Source organism: Aricia agestis, chromosome 6 (assembly GCF_905147365.1).
Source record: "Aricia agestis chromosome 6, ilAriAges1.1, whole genome shotgun sequence".
NCBI classification, from domain to species: Eukaryota; Metazoa; Arthropoda; class Insecta; order Lepidoptera; family Lycaenidae; genus Aricia; species Aricia agestis.
This window is the reverse complement of record NC_056411.1, coordinates 8104274-8120193: the sequence shown is the minus strand read 5'-3', so window position 1 is coordinate 8120193 and position 15920 is coordinate 8104274. Positions and strand designations below refer to the sequence as shown.

Genomic DNA, 15920 nt, shown 5'->3' with positions numbered 1-15920 from the left:
AATATTGACCTAAAAATTAAATCCACAAAATGAAACCAACGATCAAGGGTACCAATTTATTCAATAACAAAACTTAACAAGTTAAATCAAAAACATTAAGCAGCGCACACCATACTTAGACAATAATTCTTGAACAGCAAGGGGATTTCGTGATCAGTGATAAAGTTTCTATCGGGTCTCACACTTGCAAACGGGTTGGGTTTCGGTTCCAAGATTGATTTAATATCGCCAAATTGTTCAACTCTTTCTAAATCACGTTTTAGCTCTTCTAAAGTGTAGGAAGTTATGATAAATGGTACTTTCTGCTTCAAAATACACTGAGTGGTTGACGGCCAGGAATCTTTGCCGTTGTATATGGATGACCTCTCAATGCTGGGGTTGAACGCGCAGACTGAAAATAAAAATAAATTCACTATTATGTCATTCATGTTAAATAAAAAAAATAAGTACAATGCATAACTTCAATATTATATTTTCTTTCAATTATGCCTAATTCCTATACAATATACTACTTTAAATGCATGAGAAAAATCATTAGCACTCAATGATATTCTACTTATACAGATCTGTTACGTCCATACTATTTTCCGGTTTAAATCTCTTCCGAACAATTTTTAAATTCAAAATTGCAAACATTGACAAATTTGACAATTAAGTGAAACAAAAGATACGAAAAACCATTACACAATACAAAACACATAAAAGAGACAGTTCTATTTTTAAACGTCGAATGTCTCTTTCTTCGCCTGAGCTATGACAAAATTCGTTTTTTTCCAATTTGTTTGACAAAATTATTGAAAATGTAAAATATAATCGAGGTATTTATTGCAATCAAGACATGTGGTAAGAGATTCCGTGTGTTTTGTTTTTTTTTTTAGTCATAATTGGCACATTTTCGAAACGCGCACGACGTCATTTTCAATTTATTTAGGTAAGACAAGACGCGGCACGTTCGTGACTGCACTCGATGCAGACTAAACAACAGACGGCCCAATTGGGCCTTATTTGAATCTTCACAACGCGCGCGGTAGTAACATATCTGCTTTGAGTATTTCATCATTGTTAGCACTATAATAAGTATCAATAATTGTAACTGTTAGCAAGGCAACTAAGATCCAAGGTTTTTTACAGTAAACAAATAAATTGACGATAATTAGAACACCCGTACCTATGTCTGGCGTGATAAAATCATCGCTAGAATAGTAAGCATTGTAGCTCAGCTTATCTTGAAAACTGAAAATAACTCGTCGCTTATTAGTTTTACAGTTCTCACATAACCTGAAAAGTAAAACCATAAGTTTATAATAAGAATATAGACATTCTTTTTTATGTTTTTTAGTTTTTATTATCTTTACAGTGTTGCGGTGGAACTTGGAATTGTAAATAGTTGTCAGCAGATAAACACGTGTGACTTAAAAGTAACACTCACTGCACTTTCCCAAGCAGGTCGAGAGGCAGTTTAGAGGGATTGAGATCTTGATTTACAAGTACTATCCTCAAATCTTTAATATCTGGTCGCAGGTGGAGAAGGAAAACCTCCCACTTGTTTAAGCCATCAGCCTCGAATTGCAATTCTGCCCCAACCACGTGAACAGTAAAGGATGTTTTCTGCATCACAAAATACAACGATTAAGTACTTTCATTTTATTTGGTAAAAGCTACAAAAGTAAGTTCCTAAGTGAATTCAACTAGCAATGCCTGACTTAGAACAATTTTGTTAATGTTCTTTAATTAGTTAACAACACGTTGATATTAATTGTCGTCTATAAGCGACACCTTCTATCGATAGAACTTACTTTCAGATATTTATTTGTAGCAGAGTTGTTATTTGAAAATATTTGGTAGCAGTAAGCGACAGTGAGCGGAGCAGTAGCTAGCTGAGTTAGAGCTGCATATTGAATGTCGTTCATATCTGTAGAAGGAGACGATAAGAAAGTACACCAGTTAATAAACAATTAAGAATGTTTGCACGCAATTAAATTTAAAAAAAAACGTACCAATTTTCTCTTCATACATAGAAGCTAGTACATCGTTTATTTTTTCGGGAATTTCATAATTCTCTAAAATCTTAGTAGGCATTGGCGGTTCTAGTCTTCCTTTGGTTTGTTGATAATTAACGAGTTTTTTGTATAAAGCGTAGGATTTACACCAACGCAAATGTTCAGTAGGTAAATGTGCTTCTTTATCACTACAGTATGAAATCTGAAAAAAGTGAAATTTATTAGGCTTATTATTAATGCTTGCTTTATAAAAAAATTACCACCTATGTGATATATATTTTTTTTGTAAAAATGCTACTAGTACCTGTTCACACCCTTTACAATCATTTAATTTTGATTGCCTCCATTCCCTACAGTTGCTATCGGCACAAATTCTGGGGTAAAGAAGAGCTTCCTGTTCCCAAGGCACCAGTTTTCTTTTTAATATTTTTTCGCAAGAAACAATCATCTGCATTCTAAGAACTCTATAATCTTGGCCTGTTATTCCTTTTGCATCAGCATATATGTGTTTCTGATCTACAAACAATTTTTACAACTAATAATAACCCTTTTTTTATTAAATGGATCAAGCCACCAGTACCCCAGTAGAGTTAGATTTTTTAAATTAATTATAGTCAGAAAATTTTTTGTACCAGTATTTAGAGGAGGTCACAAAAAGCTTAAATTCAAAAACTCGACCAAATCCGACTAGTGCGTTAGCCACCATATTGGTTTGAAGGTCCAATCTTTTTTTAGCTATATCTCCTTTATTTTTAATTTTTTAAGAAAATGATAAGAATAAAATTTATCGCTAATTTGATTTTCTACAACTTTAGTTCTTATAATTTTTATTGCAAAATCAATATTTACGGAAATAACTGCAAAAACAAGTCAAAGTATAATTTCGACCTGTTCGACCTGTATCGCGATTATTGACAAATACAGGAAAAAATACAGAAATAAACTTGTAATAAATAAACTCATTAAATTAACCACAATTAAAATTAAGACTTCGCTGTCTGTCCGTCTGTCTGTCTCCAGGCTTCAAGAACGGTGATAGGTAGAAACTTGAAATTTTCAGATACATATTATGTATTTTGTTTCCCTCTATAAACAACAAATAATAAATAATGTATTATATTTAATATTTGATGGGACTCCCATATAACAAACAGGATTTTAGTGGCCTTTTTTGGTCTTTATCGAAAATAGCAGCACTAAGACAATAATTAAAATAGGCATAAAATATTTAATTGTATTTATACTTTAATAATCAATAATAAAATTAAAATAAAATAAATATTTATACTTTCCTATATGAAAAGCACAAATTGTTGTCTATTTTTGTCTTATAATGATACGGAACCCATCATGAGCCAGTCCGACTCGCACTTGGCCAATTTTTTAATAATGATACAGGTGTAGGTTGTGCGGTAATTTTTATAGGATCTAATTCATGATCAGAAATATTCAGTTTTATCCAGTCGCTTGGGTCCCGGTACATTTACCATTAGGTGTAAGAGCTTAAATATTGATTTCTAAAAAAGTCATAAGAATCAAATTAGTAGGAAATTTAATGATCTATCACTTATAACTTTGTTTCTACAATTATTTTGGCTAAATTTGATTATAATTATTGACATACAAGCGAAATTATACTTTGACTTGTTTTTTGCATTTATCTCCGTAAATATTAATTTTACATTAAAAATGATAAGCACTCAAAATGTAGAAAATTAAATTAACAACAAATTTAGTCCTTAGCATTTTCGTAAAAAGATAAAAAATAAAGGAGATATGTCTAAAAAAGATTGGACCTTCAAACCAATACGGCGGGTAACGCACGCGTCGGATTTAGTCGAGATTTTGAATTTAAGCTATTTAAAACCTCCTCTAAACACTGGTTCAAAAAAAATCTGACTATAATTAATTTCAGATTCCCATACAAGGCTTAGCTAACTCTACTAGGCTGTATACAGCAGACAAATTGTCATGGTCGTCAAAACCTCATAATTAATTATTTTAACTTAACAAGCAATAAATATAATTTTATAATAGTTATAGTTACTAAAGCTACAAAAAAGTGATTTAGAAATCATGTAAGAATTACCTTTGAGATGTGAAATAGTAGACACAGCAAAACAAAGTGGTTGATGACGTGGCCAGTCTTCGTCAACATGCTTTTGAGAGCAGTAGAAAATTAAAGAACAAAATTTACATGGAAATCTTTGATTAAGTTGTTTTTTGCATACATGGCAATAGCTCTGAAGAAACACTTTCCGAAAACTGTATTTATAAACGAATTCATTGTTTCCATTTGTCATGTATGAAAAAGATTCGGATCCATTAAAGTTCTTCGTATCATTAGTACGGCCTGTTTGCGACTTTTTCGAAACTTTTTCTTTCTTTTGTATATCAACAGAATCCTTAACTTTAACTTTGGCTTGTTGATTGTTGGGTAATTTATTTTTTTCTTTTTTGTAGTCAGTTTTATTCGATGGTACAGGAATGTCGGGGTGGCCTAACAAGTTTTTTGGCGGCGTAATTTGTTTATCATTTGTATTTTTGTCCGTACTTTCTTCTTCTGTCGGTGCGATGATATTTATTTGAGGGTTTTCAAAATTTTGATGGGTTACCTCGGTATTCATGATTTCATTTGCAATCATTTCAAAAGTTGTATTCACGTCATCGACACTCGACGTTAAAGCGTCTTCAAATTTTTCTATAGGTTCAAAATCTGTAGCTAGAGTTACCGGTAATATGTCATCGTGAGCATTAGCATTATTTTCGTCATTTAAAGTTTGTTGTTTACCTTTTTCCTGAGATTTGTTTTGTGTGTTATCGGTCTTATCACTTTTTTGTTCCTGACTAGTTTCATTCATATTTTTGGCAACGCTTGTGCTAGGTTTGACTTCAGTGTTAGAAGTATTAGTAGTGACACTAGCTGAAATTTCTTGTTTATTTTTCCTTTTTGATTTGCTCTTTCCTTTGTTATCTTTTCTACTGGGACATATAGGTGGTTCGATTTGCTTTTCTAAATTTTCACTTGCTGTTTGATCGTGTGTTTCTTTTTTAATACTCACAATTTCCTTTTCTGGTGAAATACAAACGTGTATATTTTTTGGATCATCCATTGTTTTGTTATCATTAGACGACACTGATTTTTCTACAAAAGATGAAGGCATAGGAAAAGAAATACTGGGTTTGGTTTCGTTGGGTTCGTTAATGGCTTTGTTGCTATCGACAGTTGTTTTACTATCTTGAAATGTCTTTTCAAATTCCTTATCACCTTTATCTAGAGCTGTTAATTCTGCTAAAGATCTTTCAATTGACAATCGTAATTCTTCCATATCCTTATTAACTTCCATCATTTTAGACTTTATGTCAGTCTTTTCTTCGATACATTTATTTAATTTAGAATCTATTTCAGTCAGTTTGATATGCATAGGATCCTTTTCCAATTTAGCTTCTGGTGTTTCTCCGGATCCTTGAATTATAGGGGCTGATGTACAAATTGGTATTCCTAATTTTATTTCTTCTGTAGCTGGTATTTCTTGAATAACCATACTGACACTATTGTCGCTTAGTAATTGCTGACTTGAAGATCTAGGATATTGAATTATGTCTGGTACAGAAGCAATATTTGATTCGTCGGCTATGTTGGGTGACATATCACTTTTTGTAACCTCTGCTTGCAAATCTGATCTTACCGGTGTTTCAACTTCTAGCTTCTTAGTTTCATCTGCATTTTCTTTGACTGCTGTTGCATTTGCCTCAAGACCTAGTCCTATTTCAGCTTGCTCAGCTTGTGGCAAATTTTTGGGTCTCTTTTTTTTCTTTGACGGTTTTACTTCCATAAATATATCTTCACAGCTATCATCCGCAGTTACACAACTTTGTTCTTCGCCCAATGTTTTAATTTCAGGAGCAGCTGTAACTGGAGTTTTGCACTCTTTTGAATCAGATATTACTGCATCAACTTTAATATTATCTGTTACAGAAGATTCACTGAGGTTTTTAAATTCGCAAGATTTTCCAATTTCCGCTGTAGCTAATTCAGAAGTTTCTTTAGACTGAAATATCTTTTCGGATTCAGTTTTGGAAACATTTTCTTCAGTGTTTTGGTTATCGGTAGACTTATTTTGTTTTGGACTTTTAACATTGTGCTTTCGGTCAACAGGTTTTGCAATTTTGGCTTTAATCACAGAATCGCTTAAAGACGGTTCAGTTACATCTGCAGATGACACTACTTGTTTATCAATTGTTAATATTTCGCTTCTTGTATTAACTTCATCTGTCTTTTCATGGTGCTGTTTTTGTTTTTTACCCTTCTTTTTATTTTTAATAGTATTCTGTTCTTCTTGATCACTCAAGTTAGTATTTATGTTTGGTTTTGTCAAAGGTTTTAATGAGTTTTTTTCATCACTATCTAAACTTATTTCGATGTTCTTAGTAGAGTCTGATGGAGTATTAGCTTCAGTAACATTATCCGTTGCTTCCAAAAGGTTTTTAAATGCAAGATTATAAGTTGCGCTTTCATCAACATCAGACTTTTGAGAATCATGACGATTACGTTTTTTCTTCTTTTTCTTACTCATTTTATTATCTTGTTCTTCTTGAGAAACGTTTATAGAAGTTTCGAGTGTATCTTTTATTTTTTCTTTGTCTTGTTTAATATCTTCCACAATTGTTTTACCAATTCTATCGTCCACTTCTGTCTTAATTACTTCTTCTGTACTAGATTGCTTTTTATCTTTATTCTTCTTTTTACGTGATTTTGGCGTTATATGAACGTTTTCTTCCAAGATGGTGATCTTTTGATCTTCTTCTAAAATATTAGTTTTATTGTCTTCATTAATTGATTCTTGTTGTTTTTTACCTTTCATTCTTTCTGGTTTCTTAGGAACTTCATCAGAAACATTTTTTTCAGAAGCAGCCTTTTCCTCGATTGGCAAAATAACAGGCGATATTTCTTCAATTTGGCTTTTCTTTTCACTTTCAATATTGCTTACATTTACTACACTATCCACGCTTTCCGGCTTGTCGCATTCTGTGGAATCGAGTTTTGGGGCTATTTTGGGTGGCTTTGGTCGATTCTTATTTTTCTTTTTGGTGTTCATGTTTGCTTGTTCATGAACAAATTAGAAAGTCATTGACTTAACACTACACACTCGATTAATTTTAACACGTCTGTATTCACTCAAATCCTACGTACATCTGATCGAATTGTGTGTCACTCGACGTTATTCTTGTCTTGTAATTTTCTCCGACTGTAACATATAATGTCACACTTAAAACGTGATGATCAATTTTGAGCTTTAATGTCTAAAGCTTACAGTCAAAAATAGATATCTATCCTAAAATTTTCACCAAACCATGTGCTATGAGGAAGTGCGCCTTGCCAAAAGTGCATTCGTTGGATTTGTTGCTTCCCTATAAATAGAAAACACATAAGTCTATCATTATCGTGTCATATTCATTTAATACATAAAAAAACTAAACTAGGCCTTTCATCCGTTGTGGATGATTTATACAGTATTTTCAGAGTGAAGTAACCACTCCTCAAATACTGTAGTGCCTGGGACAAGATTTTTAAATGTCCGTATGGTTGCCCAAGTGCATACGGCATTCTCGCAACATAGTCGGCCTAGTCCAGAGGAAAGAACTAGTCAATACGTCTGGGACCAACTATGCGCGGGTTTCCTCACGATATTTTCCTTCACCGTACAAGCGTCCCTATTATGTACTTGAGAAAACGTCTTATAGGTACACGCCTCCACCCGGGATCGAACCTGCACCCTCTAAGAGTGCGAATCAAATGTCTACCCATTAGGCCACGGACGCTCTAATATAAGTATATTATTACATAAAAGAACGTGAATTTTCCCCCCTTTTACATGAGTTGGCAGTGCTATTATACTCTGTTGCCAGACAAATAAAAAATAATGTGCACAGTTTCTCAATAAAATCTTAAATACATATTGTGTAGTATAAAAGTGTTTTTATTTCCGTTGTCTGGTACGGTACCAGTGGTACCTAATAACCTACCTACCTACAAGTCCTTAAGTTATTTAGCACGGGGCCAGCCTGACTTGGTGTTAAGTGTCCATAACATATTAAAAAAAAACTTTAGAATAAATTATCCAAAGGATTATTGTAGTTGTTATTATAATGGTAAATAATAATATGACATTAAAAGATAATACTATTGTCACGGAGCATATAAAAGTTAAGTTATATTAAACCGTTCACGCACTACAACTTGACATTATAACAATACACAGACAGACACACAAAAGATCGTTTTATCTGTCACAATCCGTGTCACTTTTGTAGCAAAACGACATTGATGCTAAACAACTAGGCATAGATATTTCATGAGCATAGTAAATATCGTTTCTTGTTTATCGTCTCTATGTTATGTTCGCACATATGAAGCTTATAATCATAGAAGTAATGAATTAACATAGTACATTGATAAAAAAGCATTTGGACTATGATGTATCATTGACATTAATGGCATAACTTTGTATGAAGATTTTTGTATGGTGCCATATCTTGAAATCACAGCTTACCATTATGAGAAAAAAAGAATTAGAATATTTTTTAAATGTAGAGTTAAGCTTTTTGTGCCGGTGAGATGTACAGTTCTGTAGGTATAGAATAATACGCCCAGAATGCAATATCTACAGCTTAAATATCAATAACCCTTGCTGACCTACATACATAAATCTTTCATAAAAAACTGCACAGCCACCCAACCCTTGCGTATCTTTGAAATTTTTAATAAGATTTGAAACGGGATTAAGACCCCTCCTGCTAGGTATTACAGGCTATTTTCGCGTATCACTTTAAACAATTCGTCATTTGATCGAGTGGCCCCCGTTTTGAAATTCTAATGAAGGGGTTGTTAGACCCTTCAAACATTATAGTCCAAGCGTTGAAACTAAGATAGATTCGTTTGTATACACTATACTGCATGAAAATATATTTTATATATTTCATAATTTTATATGGGTTTTTAATTTTACTTATATTCTATGTTTTTTTATATATGATTTTAACTATATTTTATCGGAAAAATGATTTGTAATTGTTATAATATAATACGGTAAAGATACTAAAAAAACAACACTAACGTTGAAAAAAATAGAAACCTAAGCTCAAATTAACAGATGCTTTGCTACTTGACTTTACATTATAATCAAAGGGTGAAACAATATTCGCGTAAAGTTATCCATTTCCAAACTTAAAAAAAAAGATCTACAAAAGTATTATAGAAAACTGCATTTTTATACAAAATTTACTATGCTAAGTGTAACAAAGTTGACTGTGCTACAAGTCAACTTTGTTTCCGCCCCCTGGACTATAAAGGGGTAAACCACTGCGCGTCCTGCGAGGGGAGATAAAAGACACCGCGTAAACTAATTATAACTGCGCAAACGCATGCCGGCCCCGTGCTGGCTGAGAATGTGGAGGAGGACTATTTTTATATAAAAGGATATTTTATGTTTTTATTTTTATTTATTTATATCAGGCTACGTAGGCTTATACAATATATACCTTAATAACTACACTTTATCACGAGTTAACGGCGACGTGACGCGCGCTTCACTCTCGAGTCTCCCTCGGAACCTTCAGTAGACCACATATTCAGTCGGCCAGAATTCCACCGCTTCAAAGGTCGACAGAAGATGCGTCGGTACTCTCACTACAAAGAAACTGAAGTTGACCTTGTGGCGAGACTGCAGACGTTCGACCCTCAAGTGGAGGGATGTCTTCTTACTGATGTAGTTCACGTCGTTCTCGACCTCCATCGACCAGTGCAGGCGAGATATGGACAGGGGCGTCGCGGGGACTTCGCTCCGCCGACGCAGCTCAGGTACATAGAGCGCGGTGCCGCGATGGTTGCGAGCGGCGGGCTTCTTCTTCCTCCTCTCCACCAGTATGAAGCCCTCCTCATCGCACCCTCTGCTCTCATCCTTGCCAGGTCAAGAAGACTTGGCCTTGCGGCTCTTCGTATCCTTGCGGCTCTCCGTAGTCTTTCTACTCTCCAAAGTCTTACGGCTCTCATTCTCCCCATTTTTATTAGCCTGCGGGGGAGGCGCGGGGTGACCAGCAACAGTCGCGTAGTTTTGCTGAGTCGCCTGTGGACTCGGCGTCAGCGCAACCGGGAGGGGAACGCAGGCGGAGGCGGCAGCGGCGGTGTTCGTTGACCCGTCCGATAATGTTGACGGGCTAAATGTGATCGCCTGTGCGCCTCGGCGACGGGTGACATTTGCGGCGTCAGGTGACCTACATAATGAATTATTACTTTTTAATTGTGATAATTCACTACATAGGTTACTGATGATAAATTCCGACGCCTGCAATCTACCCCAAACTTCGGCCAGCTCCTCCTTCAGGAACCTGATGTCCTTCAGTAGGCTGACGACGTCGACGTGGTCCAGCGTGACGGGCGGCAGCTTATGCTGCTCTTTAGCCACAAAAGCCGGTACCTCATCAGGATCCATCTGCTTCAGCAGGGAGATGATGCCCTGCACACTCCTTTAGGTTCCGTCTCGTCGTCGTGACGGCATTTTCGCGCTCTGGCCGAGCGTTTTAATAGTTTATAAATTCGTATTGATAACGAAAGGAAGGCCGGCCATAGACGGACCGCATCCTAAAGTTGATACCGATTGCAAAATACGGTTGCCGCACGGCGATCTGCATTTTTTATACTAAATTCATAATATTATCCGCAATACATGTGCCGCTCGAGCAGTACTTGAGCAGCCGGTGTAAATTTCAACACGACCGCTCTAGAGTAATCGGTTCCGACTGCAATTTGCGGTCAGTCTATGGCCAGTTTAACAAACCATACCATTAAAGTAGTCGGGTTTAAGTTCCAAAGAACCAGAAATAAATGTTGCCGATTATCAAACCTGTACGAGAATCGAGATAAACCATAAAGTTAATATACCTAGCGGAAAAGAAACAAAGGCCTGAGCAAGAGAGATGTCACTTTCAGTAACACTGCGTGGTAAAAAGAGACGTGTGATACATGACGCAGCACTCTTTTTTTGACGTCCAGTCTGCACGTGCCGCACGTTGACAATTTAATCTCATAGAAATCATGTTCAATCATGCGTTTTATGTGTCAGTGTATACGTACACATATTTTTACACACAGATGAAACCAATTTCGGTTTCGTTTGACAGCTCGAGATTGTTGCTCTATTCCGCTAGGTATATTAACTTTATGAAATAAACACACATTGTAATTATTGTTTTAGTTTAGGTTTTGCCATGTATTCCGAAAAAGTGATTCCGTAGCATAACAAAAGGCATAATCATACATAATTAGGTAGCTTTAAATTTTCAAGGAAAAATATACTATATCTGAAAACATCATAATATACTTAAACTAATTTACATAAGTCATATGAAAGCTATATAAAGCCTTTTCCATATTCAGAGCTTCCGTGTCGCTATCGTGATATAAAATCCGCACATGTTGGCGCGTGTCTAGCTCGACTACAGACTACTTTGGCACAGAGAATTTCAATTAGTATAAATGTAATATAGGCTGCTTTTGAGGACAGTTCCATGTGTAGTTTTAAAGTTTTTTTTATAGCTTCTACGCGCATTTTGCAAGTTTTTTAAAGTCTATATCACGGAACAATTTATAAAATATAAGTTAGTAGATGAGTTCTACGTAACTTCGTAGAGTAGCTTCTACGTAGCTTCGTAGCACGTAACTTCTGTGTAGCTACATAGATTTTCTTCATGGTCTCATTGAGTAACTCCTGCGTAGCTTTATAAAATAGCACCTTTGCAGCTTTGTAGGGTAAATTCTACGTAGCTACGAAGAGCATTTTTCATAGCACCATGTAGCAGCTTCTGCATCGCACAATAGCTATGTCCACACTATGCGCTTTCGTCTTCAATTTTCATCATCTTCTTTCATTCAACTTTTGTTTTGGCGCATTCAATAATTGAATGCGTCAACGAACGCAACGCCAACATTGTCATTTTTGTTTTTTGGATACGGTCAGAGGGCATGCGTCGCGGGCGTGCCTCACGTTCGCTGTTGACTGCGCTATAACGCATGCCATTGACGAACAGAAATAGGCACAGTGTGGACAAAGCTAACAGCTACTTCGTAGCCTCCTAGTGCAAGTTCTAGGTAACTGTCTAGAGGTCTTTTGCGTAGCTATAAAGCTACGTATAAACGTAACTAGATGACGCCCGCAACTCCGTTGCGCCAAAATTCATTTATCGCGCGGGAACCGTATATTTTTCCGGGATAAAAAGTATCCTTTGTCCTCAAAGTATCCCCATACCAAATTTCAGCAAAATCGGTTCAGCGATTTAGGCGTGAAGAGGTAACAGACAGATAGACAGACAAACGGACAGACAGACACACTTTCACATTTATAATATTAGTATGGAAGTATGGATTACATAGAGCATAATTTATGTTCTTCGTAGCTTTGTTATACTCGTAAGACGTATTATATAGTATCTTTATGGTACAATGCCTCCGAAACGTCGTGAAACAGACACTTCTATTTCGACATTTTGTAGCACATGACTTTATAGTATTTTCTATCTTCGCAGTTTTTCTGTCGATTGTACACTACCACGCCATATTTACTTATTTAAATTTAAGAAAAACAAATGGCTTAAAAAAGTTATTGTATTACTTCTAACTATGAACATTTTAAATTGGGTTTGCTACATATTGCCTACTCTATGTATGCAAAATAGGGTGCACGAAATATTTATGTTCTGTTGAATAATTCCAGAATTATAAACTACAATGAGTCGGGCGCGTGACTCCACCGAAATGGGGATTGGGTTCGATTCCCGACGATATGAAACATGTGACACAACAGCTGATGCTGTATTTGACAATATATTACGAGCAGGGCTGATACGTACATGATAAATGATAATAATTGAAATAGTTTAAAAAAAGTCATGTAATAATTATAAATAATTACTATTAGATTAAAACTTATTCCACCAAAAACATAAATGTAAAAAACCGGCCAAGGGTTTCTCAGCAGCAATAAGGTTTATTTTTATGAAATGAAAAGGTTTTTGATTTATTTTTATATTTCAGTTGATTTAATGAAAGTTCAATTAAGGTTTACCATTTATGACGTATAAAAAAAACTACTTGCTAGATCTCGTTCAAACCAACTTTCGTTGGTAGTTTTTATAGTAATGTACATCATATATTTTGTTTAGACTTATCATGCCCGTACTTTAGAAGTTAGAGGGGGGCACACATTTTACCACTTTTCAATATGATTTTTGAAGACTTATCCATAGATACCCCACGCGCGTAGGTTAGATGTTTTTTTTTTGTTTCAGTCACCCCTTATTTTTAATATTTTTTCGATTTTTGTATCAAAATCTTAATGCTGTTCACATACTACATGTACTTACCAAGTTTCAATAGTATAGCTTTTATAGTTTCGGAGAAAAGTGGCTGTGAGTTGCGACATACGGACGGACAGATAGACAGACAGACATGACGAATCTATAAGCGTTTTTTGCCATTTGGCTACGGAACCCTAAAAAGGAGAGCCAAGTTCAATAAAAACATTGTGCTTGTCCATGGACCTCGCCGTAAAAAGAATGGATATCTAAATGAGTGTCAAGTTTTATGGAAAATCGAAATATGTATTTACTGAACCAAATAAGTAATAACATTATGAACAAATAATAAAGTCTATTTCTTTGCTTATTGAGTATCTATAACAATTGCTATTACATATTTAAATTATGTATGATCTTAAAGTAGATTACATATTTTCTACAGCAAAATATACTCTATGATCTGTTTGACGCTCTGAGTAGATCTAGATATTAACAATAAATAATATATATTAATAGATAAACCTAATACACAAAGACAGCTATAAATAAATTGAGCTTGTTAACTCAACAACATCCATCTTTATTATCGAACACGAAAATATCACAAAGGTACGAAATCAAATTCGGCATAGCTCGCAAGTTTGCGCGTGTTAGCCGTGAGTGTCGTTGACCCCTATTCCCTAACAAGTAGCGGGGGTGGGAGGGGTGTCGAGGGGGCGAGGGGGTCGCTACCCCCCTGATTGTGTTGGCCGAGTTAGCGCCCGGCTCCATTGTACGCGGATGTACGGTCCCTTTGTTTCCGCAGATAAGTGATAATTCGGATGACTCTACATTTTCGTTTAGTGAAGTAAATGCATACTTCGGTATCGAAACGATGGAAATGCGATACTTAGTCGTTTTGGAACCTCTACACTGTTTGAATTAAATTAAGCATAGAAGTAGATACAGTAGACATACCGAATGCAAAGACGAAGTTAAAAATTGAAGTGGAATTTTTTTTCAATCTAAACAAATGGCTATTAATAAATAAAAAATCCTATAAAAGTGTTGCAGCGCCTAAATCTTTTAATGTTAATTTAGGTTTTGTTTCTAAAAATCATGATTCTGCTTTAATTTGTAATTTTCAAGGGCGTTTTAATTATTTTTATTTTTTGCTAATTGGTAGGTCGACATATTCTTGTATCGTCCATTTTCTTTTTTACCAAACTAATACACAAAAGTTCATCTAAATTGCATTTTATTCAGTATCCTCAAAATAGGAACCAAACTAACTAAATCCAGTTTCAACACGAAACAAAAAGTAGTATAAGATTAATAATTTGTAAGCTTTTAATTGACTCTTAATAAGAAGTTAGTTTTATATTCGTCTGTAGTCTTTTTTTTGAAACAAGCATACACAATACACATGCGGCAAGAGTCCCACCGCCTATGGACAAGTTTGCCTTTTGCCAGTGGATTATTTCAGATTTGCGAAATACAATGGACACAGCTCTATTTATTTACGACTTGAAAAGCCACCGGCACCCCTACATAGATAAGAACAATCGAATTTCAGCCTTATCGCTACGGGATACCATTCAAGTTGCGTAATATCCATTCACGAATGGTATTAAATTCATCATTTTTCACGCAGCCTCGAAAAACAACCGTAAGTCCATAAAAATAGAGTATATTGTGGACTGTCAGCAAAAAAGGTAGAGATATTTTTATGTTTTCCTGAACTACACTCTATCAGAAGCGTTTAGAGTTTATTTTTGGTTGTGCGCATTAAAAGTATATTTACGGTGAGATCTTTTAAGAAAACGTTACTACTTCGGTGGAAGTTTTTCATACTTGGGAAAATCTTTTTGTCTCCGAGTTCTCCAACCCACTCGTGTTTCAGATAATTTTACGAAATGAGTTTTTGTAATTCTGAGATAAGTTAATTACCAAGGGGTTTACATCTTTATGAATAACTTGAATATTTTTCTTTAACTAAATATTATTTTATTTTAACTTATTTTCATTTTCTTTGGTTTAATTTTAATGAGAGTTCTAAATAACAGTAAGAGCTTTTGAATCTTTGAGTTCGCATCTGCGCCACAGAAAATCTACGTAACTTATTACAGAGCCTAGGTGCTCTTAATAAATATTGGTATAACATACAATTTGGAATGAGTTTTACTTCCCCTAATATTATAACGTAGGGGAATATATCCATTGATTTTGAGTTTACGTTGAGCCATTTGTTTATAGAAAATGGCGTAACTACAAACTTTTTCATTCACTTTCGTAATTTGTCAGTATTTCGTTTAATCTTTAACTGTTATAAAATGGTACTTCTAAACATGTTTTCCCATATAAATCGAACTTCAAAGAACTTTAGCATTTCAATTAAAATTGTAATTTCAATTTTACAGAACACCCTAAACTATAGAATCAAAAGTCCGACGTTTGAATGTGGATTTCCCTTTAAATTATGCTAGGTCCAGCCCCAGCACTAACAAAGGGCCGGCCCCCAGCGAGGGCTGAGCCCTAAGGCTAGGTATAGCCTCATATATCAAATTAACTTCGATTAGCCTAATTCAT

The 15920-nt window shown here is 35.0% G+C and overlaps 1 protein-coding gene across 2 annotated transcripts; it reads right to left on the bottom strand.

Annotated features, from left to right (window-relative positions):
• Positions 1-42: 42 nt before the first annotated feature.
• LOC121728407 (bromodomain-containing protein DDB_G0280777) lies at positions 43-7364 on the bottom strand. 2 transcript variants are annotated; one of them, XM_042116582.1, is made up of 8 exons: positions 6068-7361; positions 4090-5260; positions 2305-2516; positions 1998-2202; positions 1797-1912; positions 1430-1608; positions 1169-1278; positions 43-391 (listed from the first exon to the last, which is right to left on the bottom strand). In XM_042116582.1, exons 1-8 carry the CDS (start codon positions 7097-7099, stop codon positions 96-98), a joined length of 3321 nt encoding a protein of 1106 aa, XP_041972516.1. In that variant the 5' UTR covers positions 7100-7361; the 3' UTR covers positions 43-95. The 2 variants fall into 2 exon arrangements, with proteins under 2 accessions (XP_041972516.1, XP_041972515.1); XM_042116581.1 differs by having other exon boundaries at positions 4090-7364.
• Between the last annotated feature and the right edge of the window lie 8556 nt (positions 7365-15920).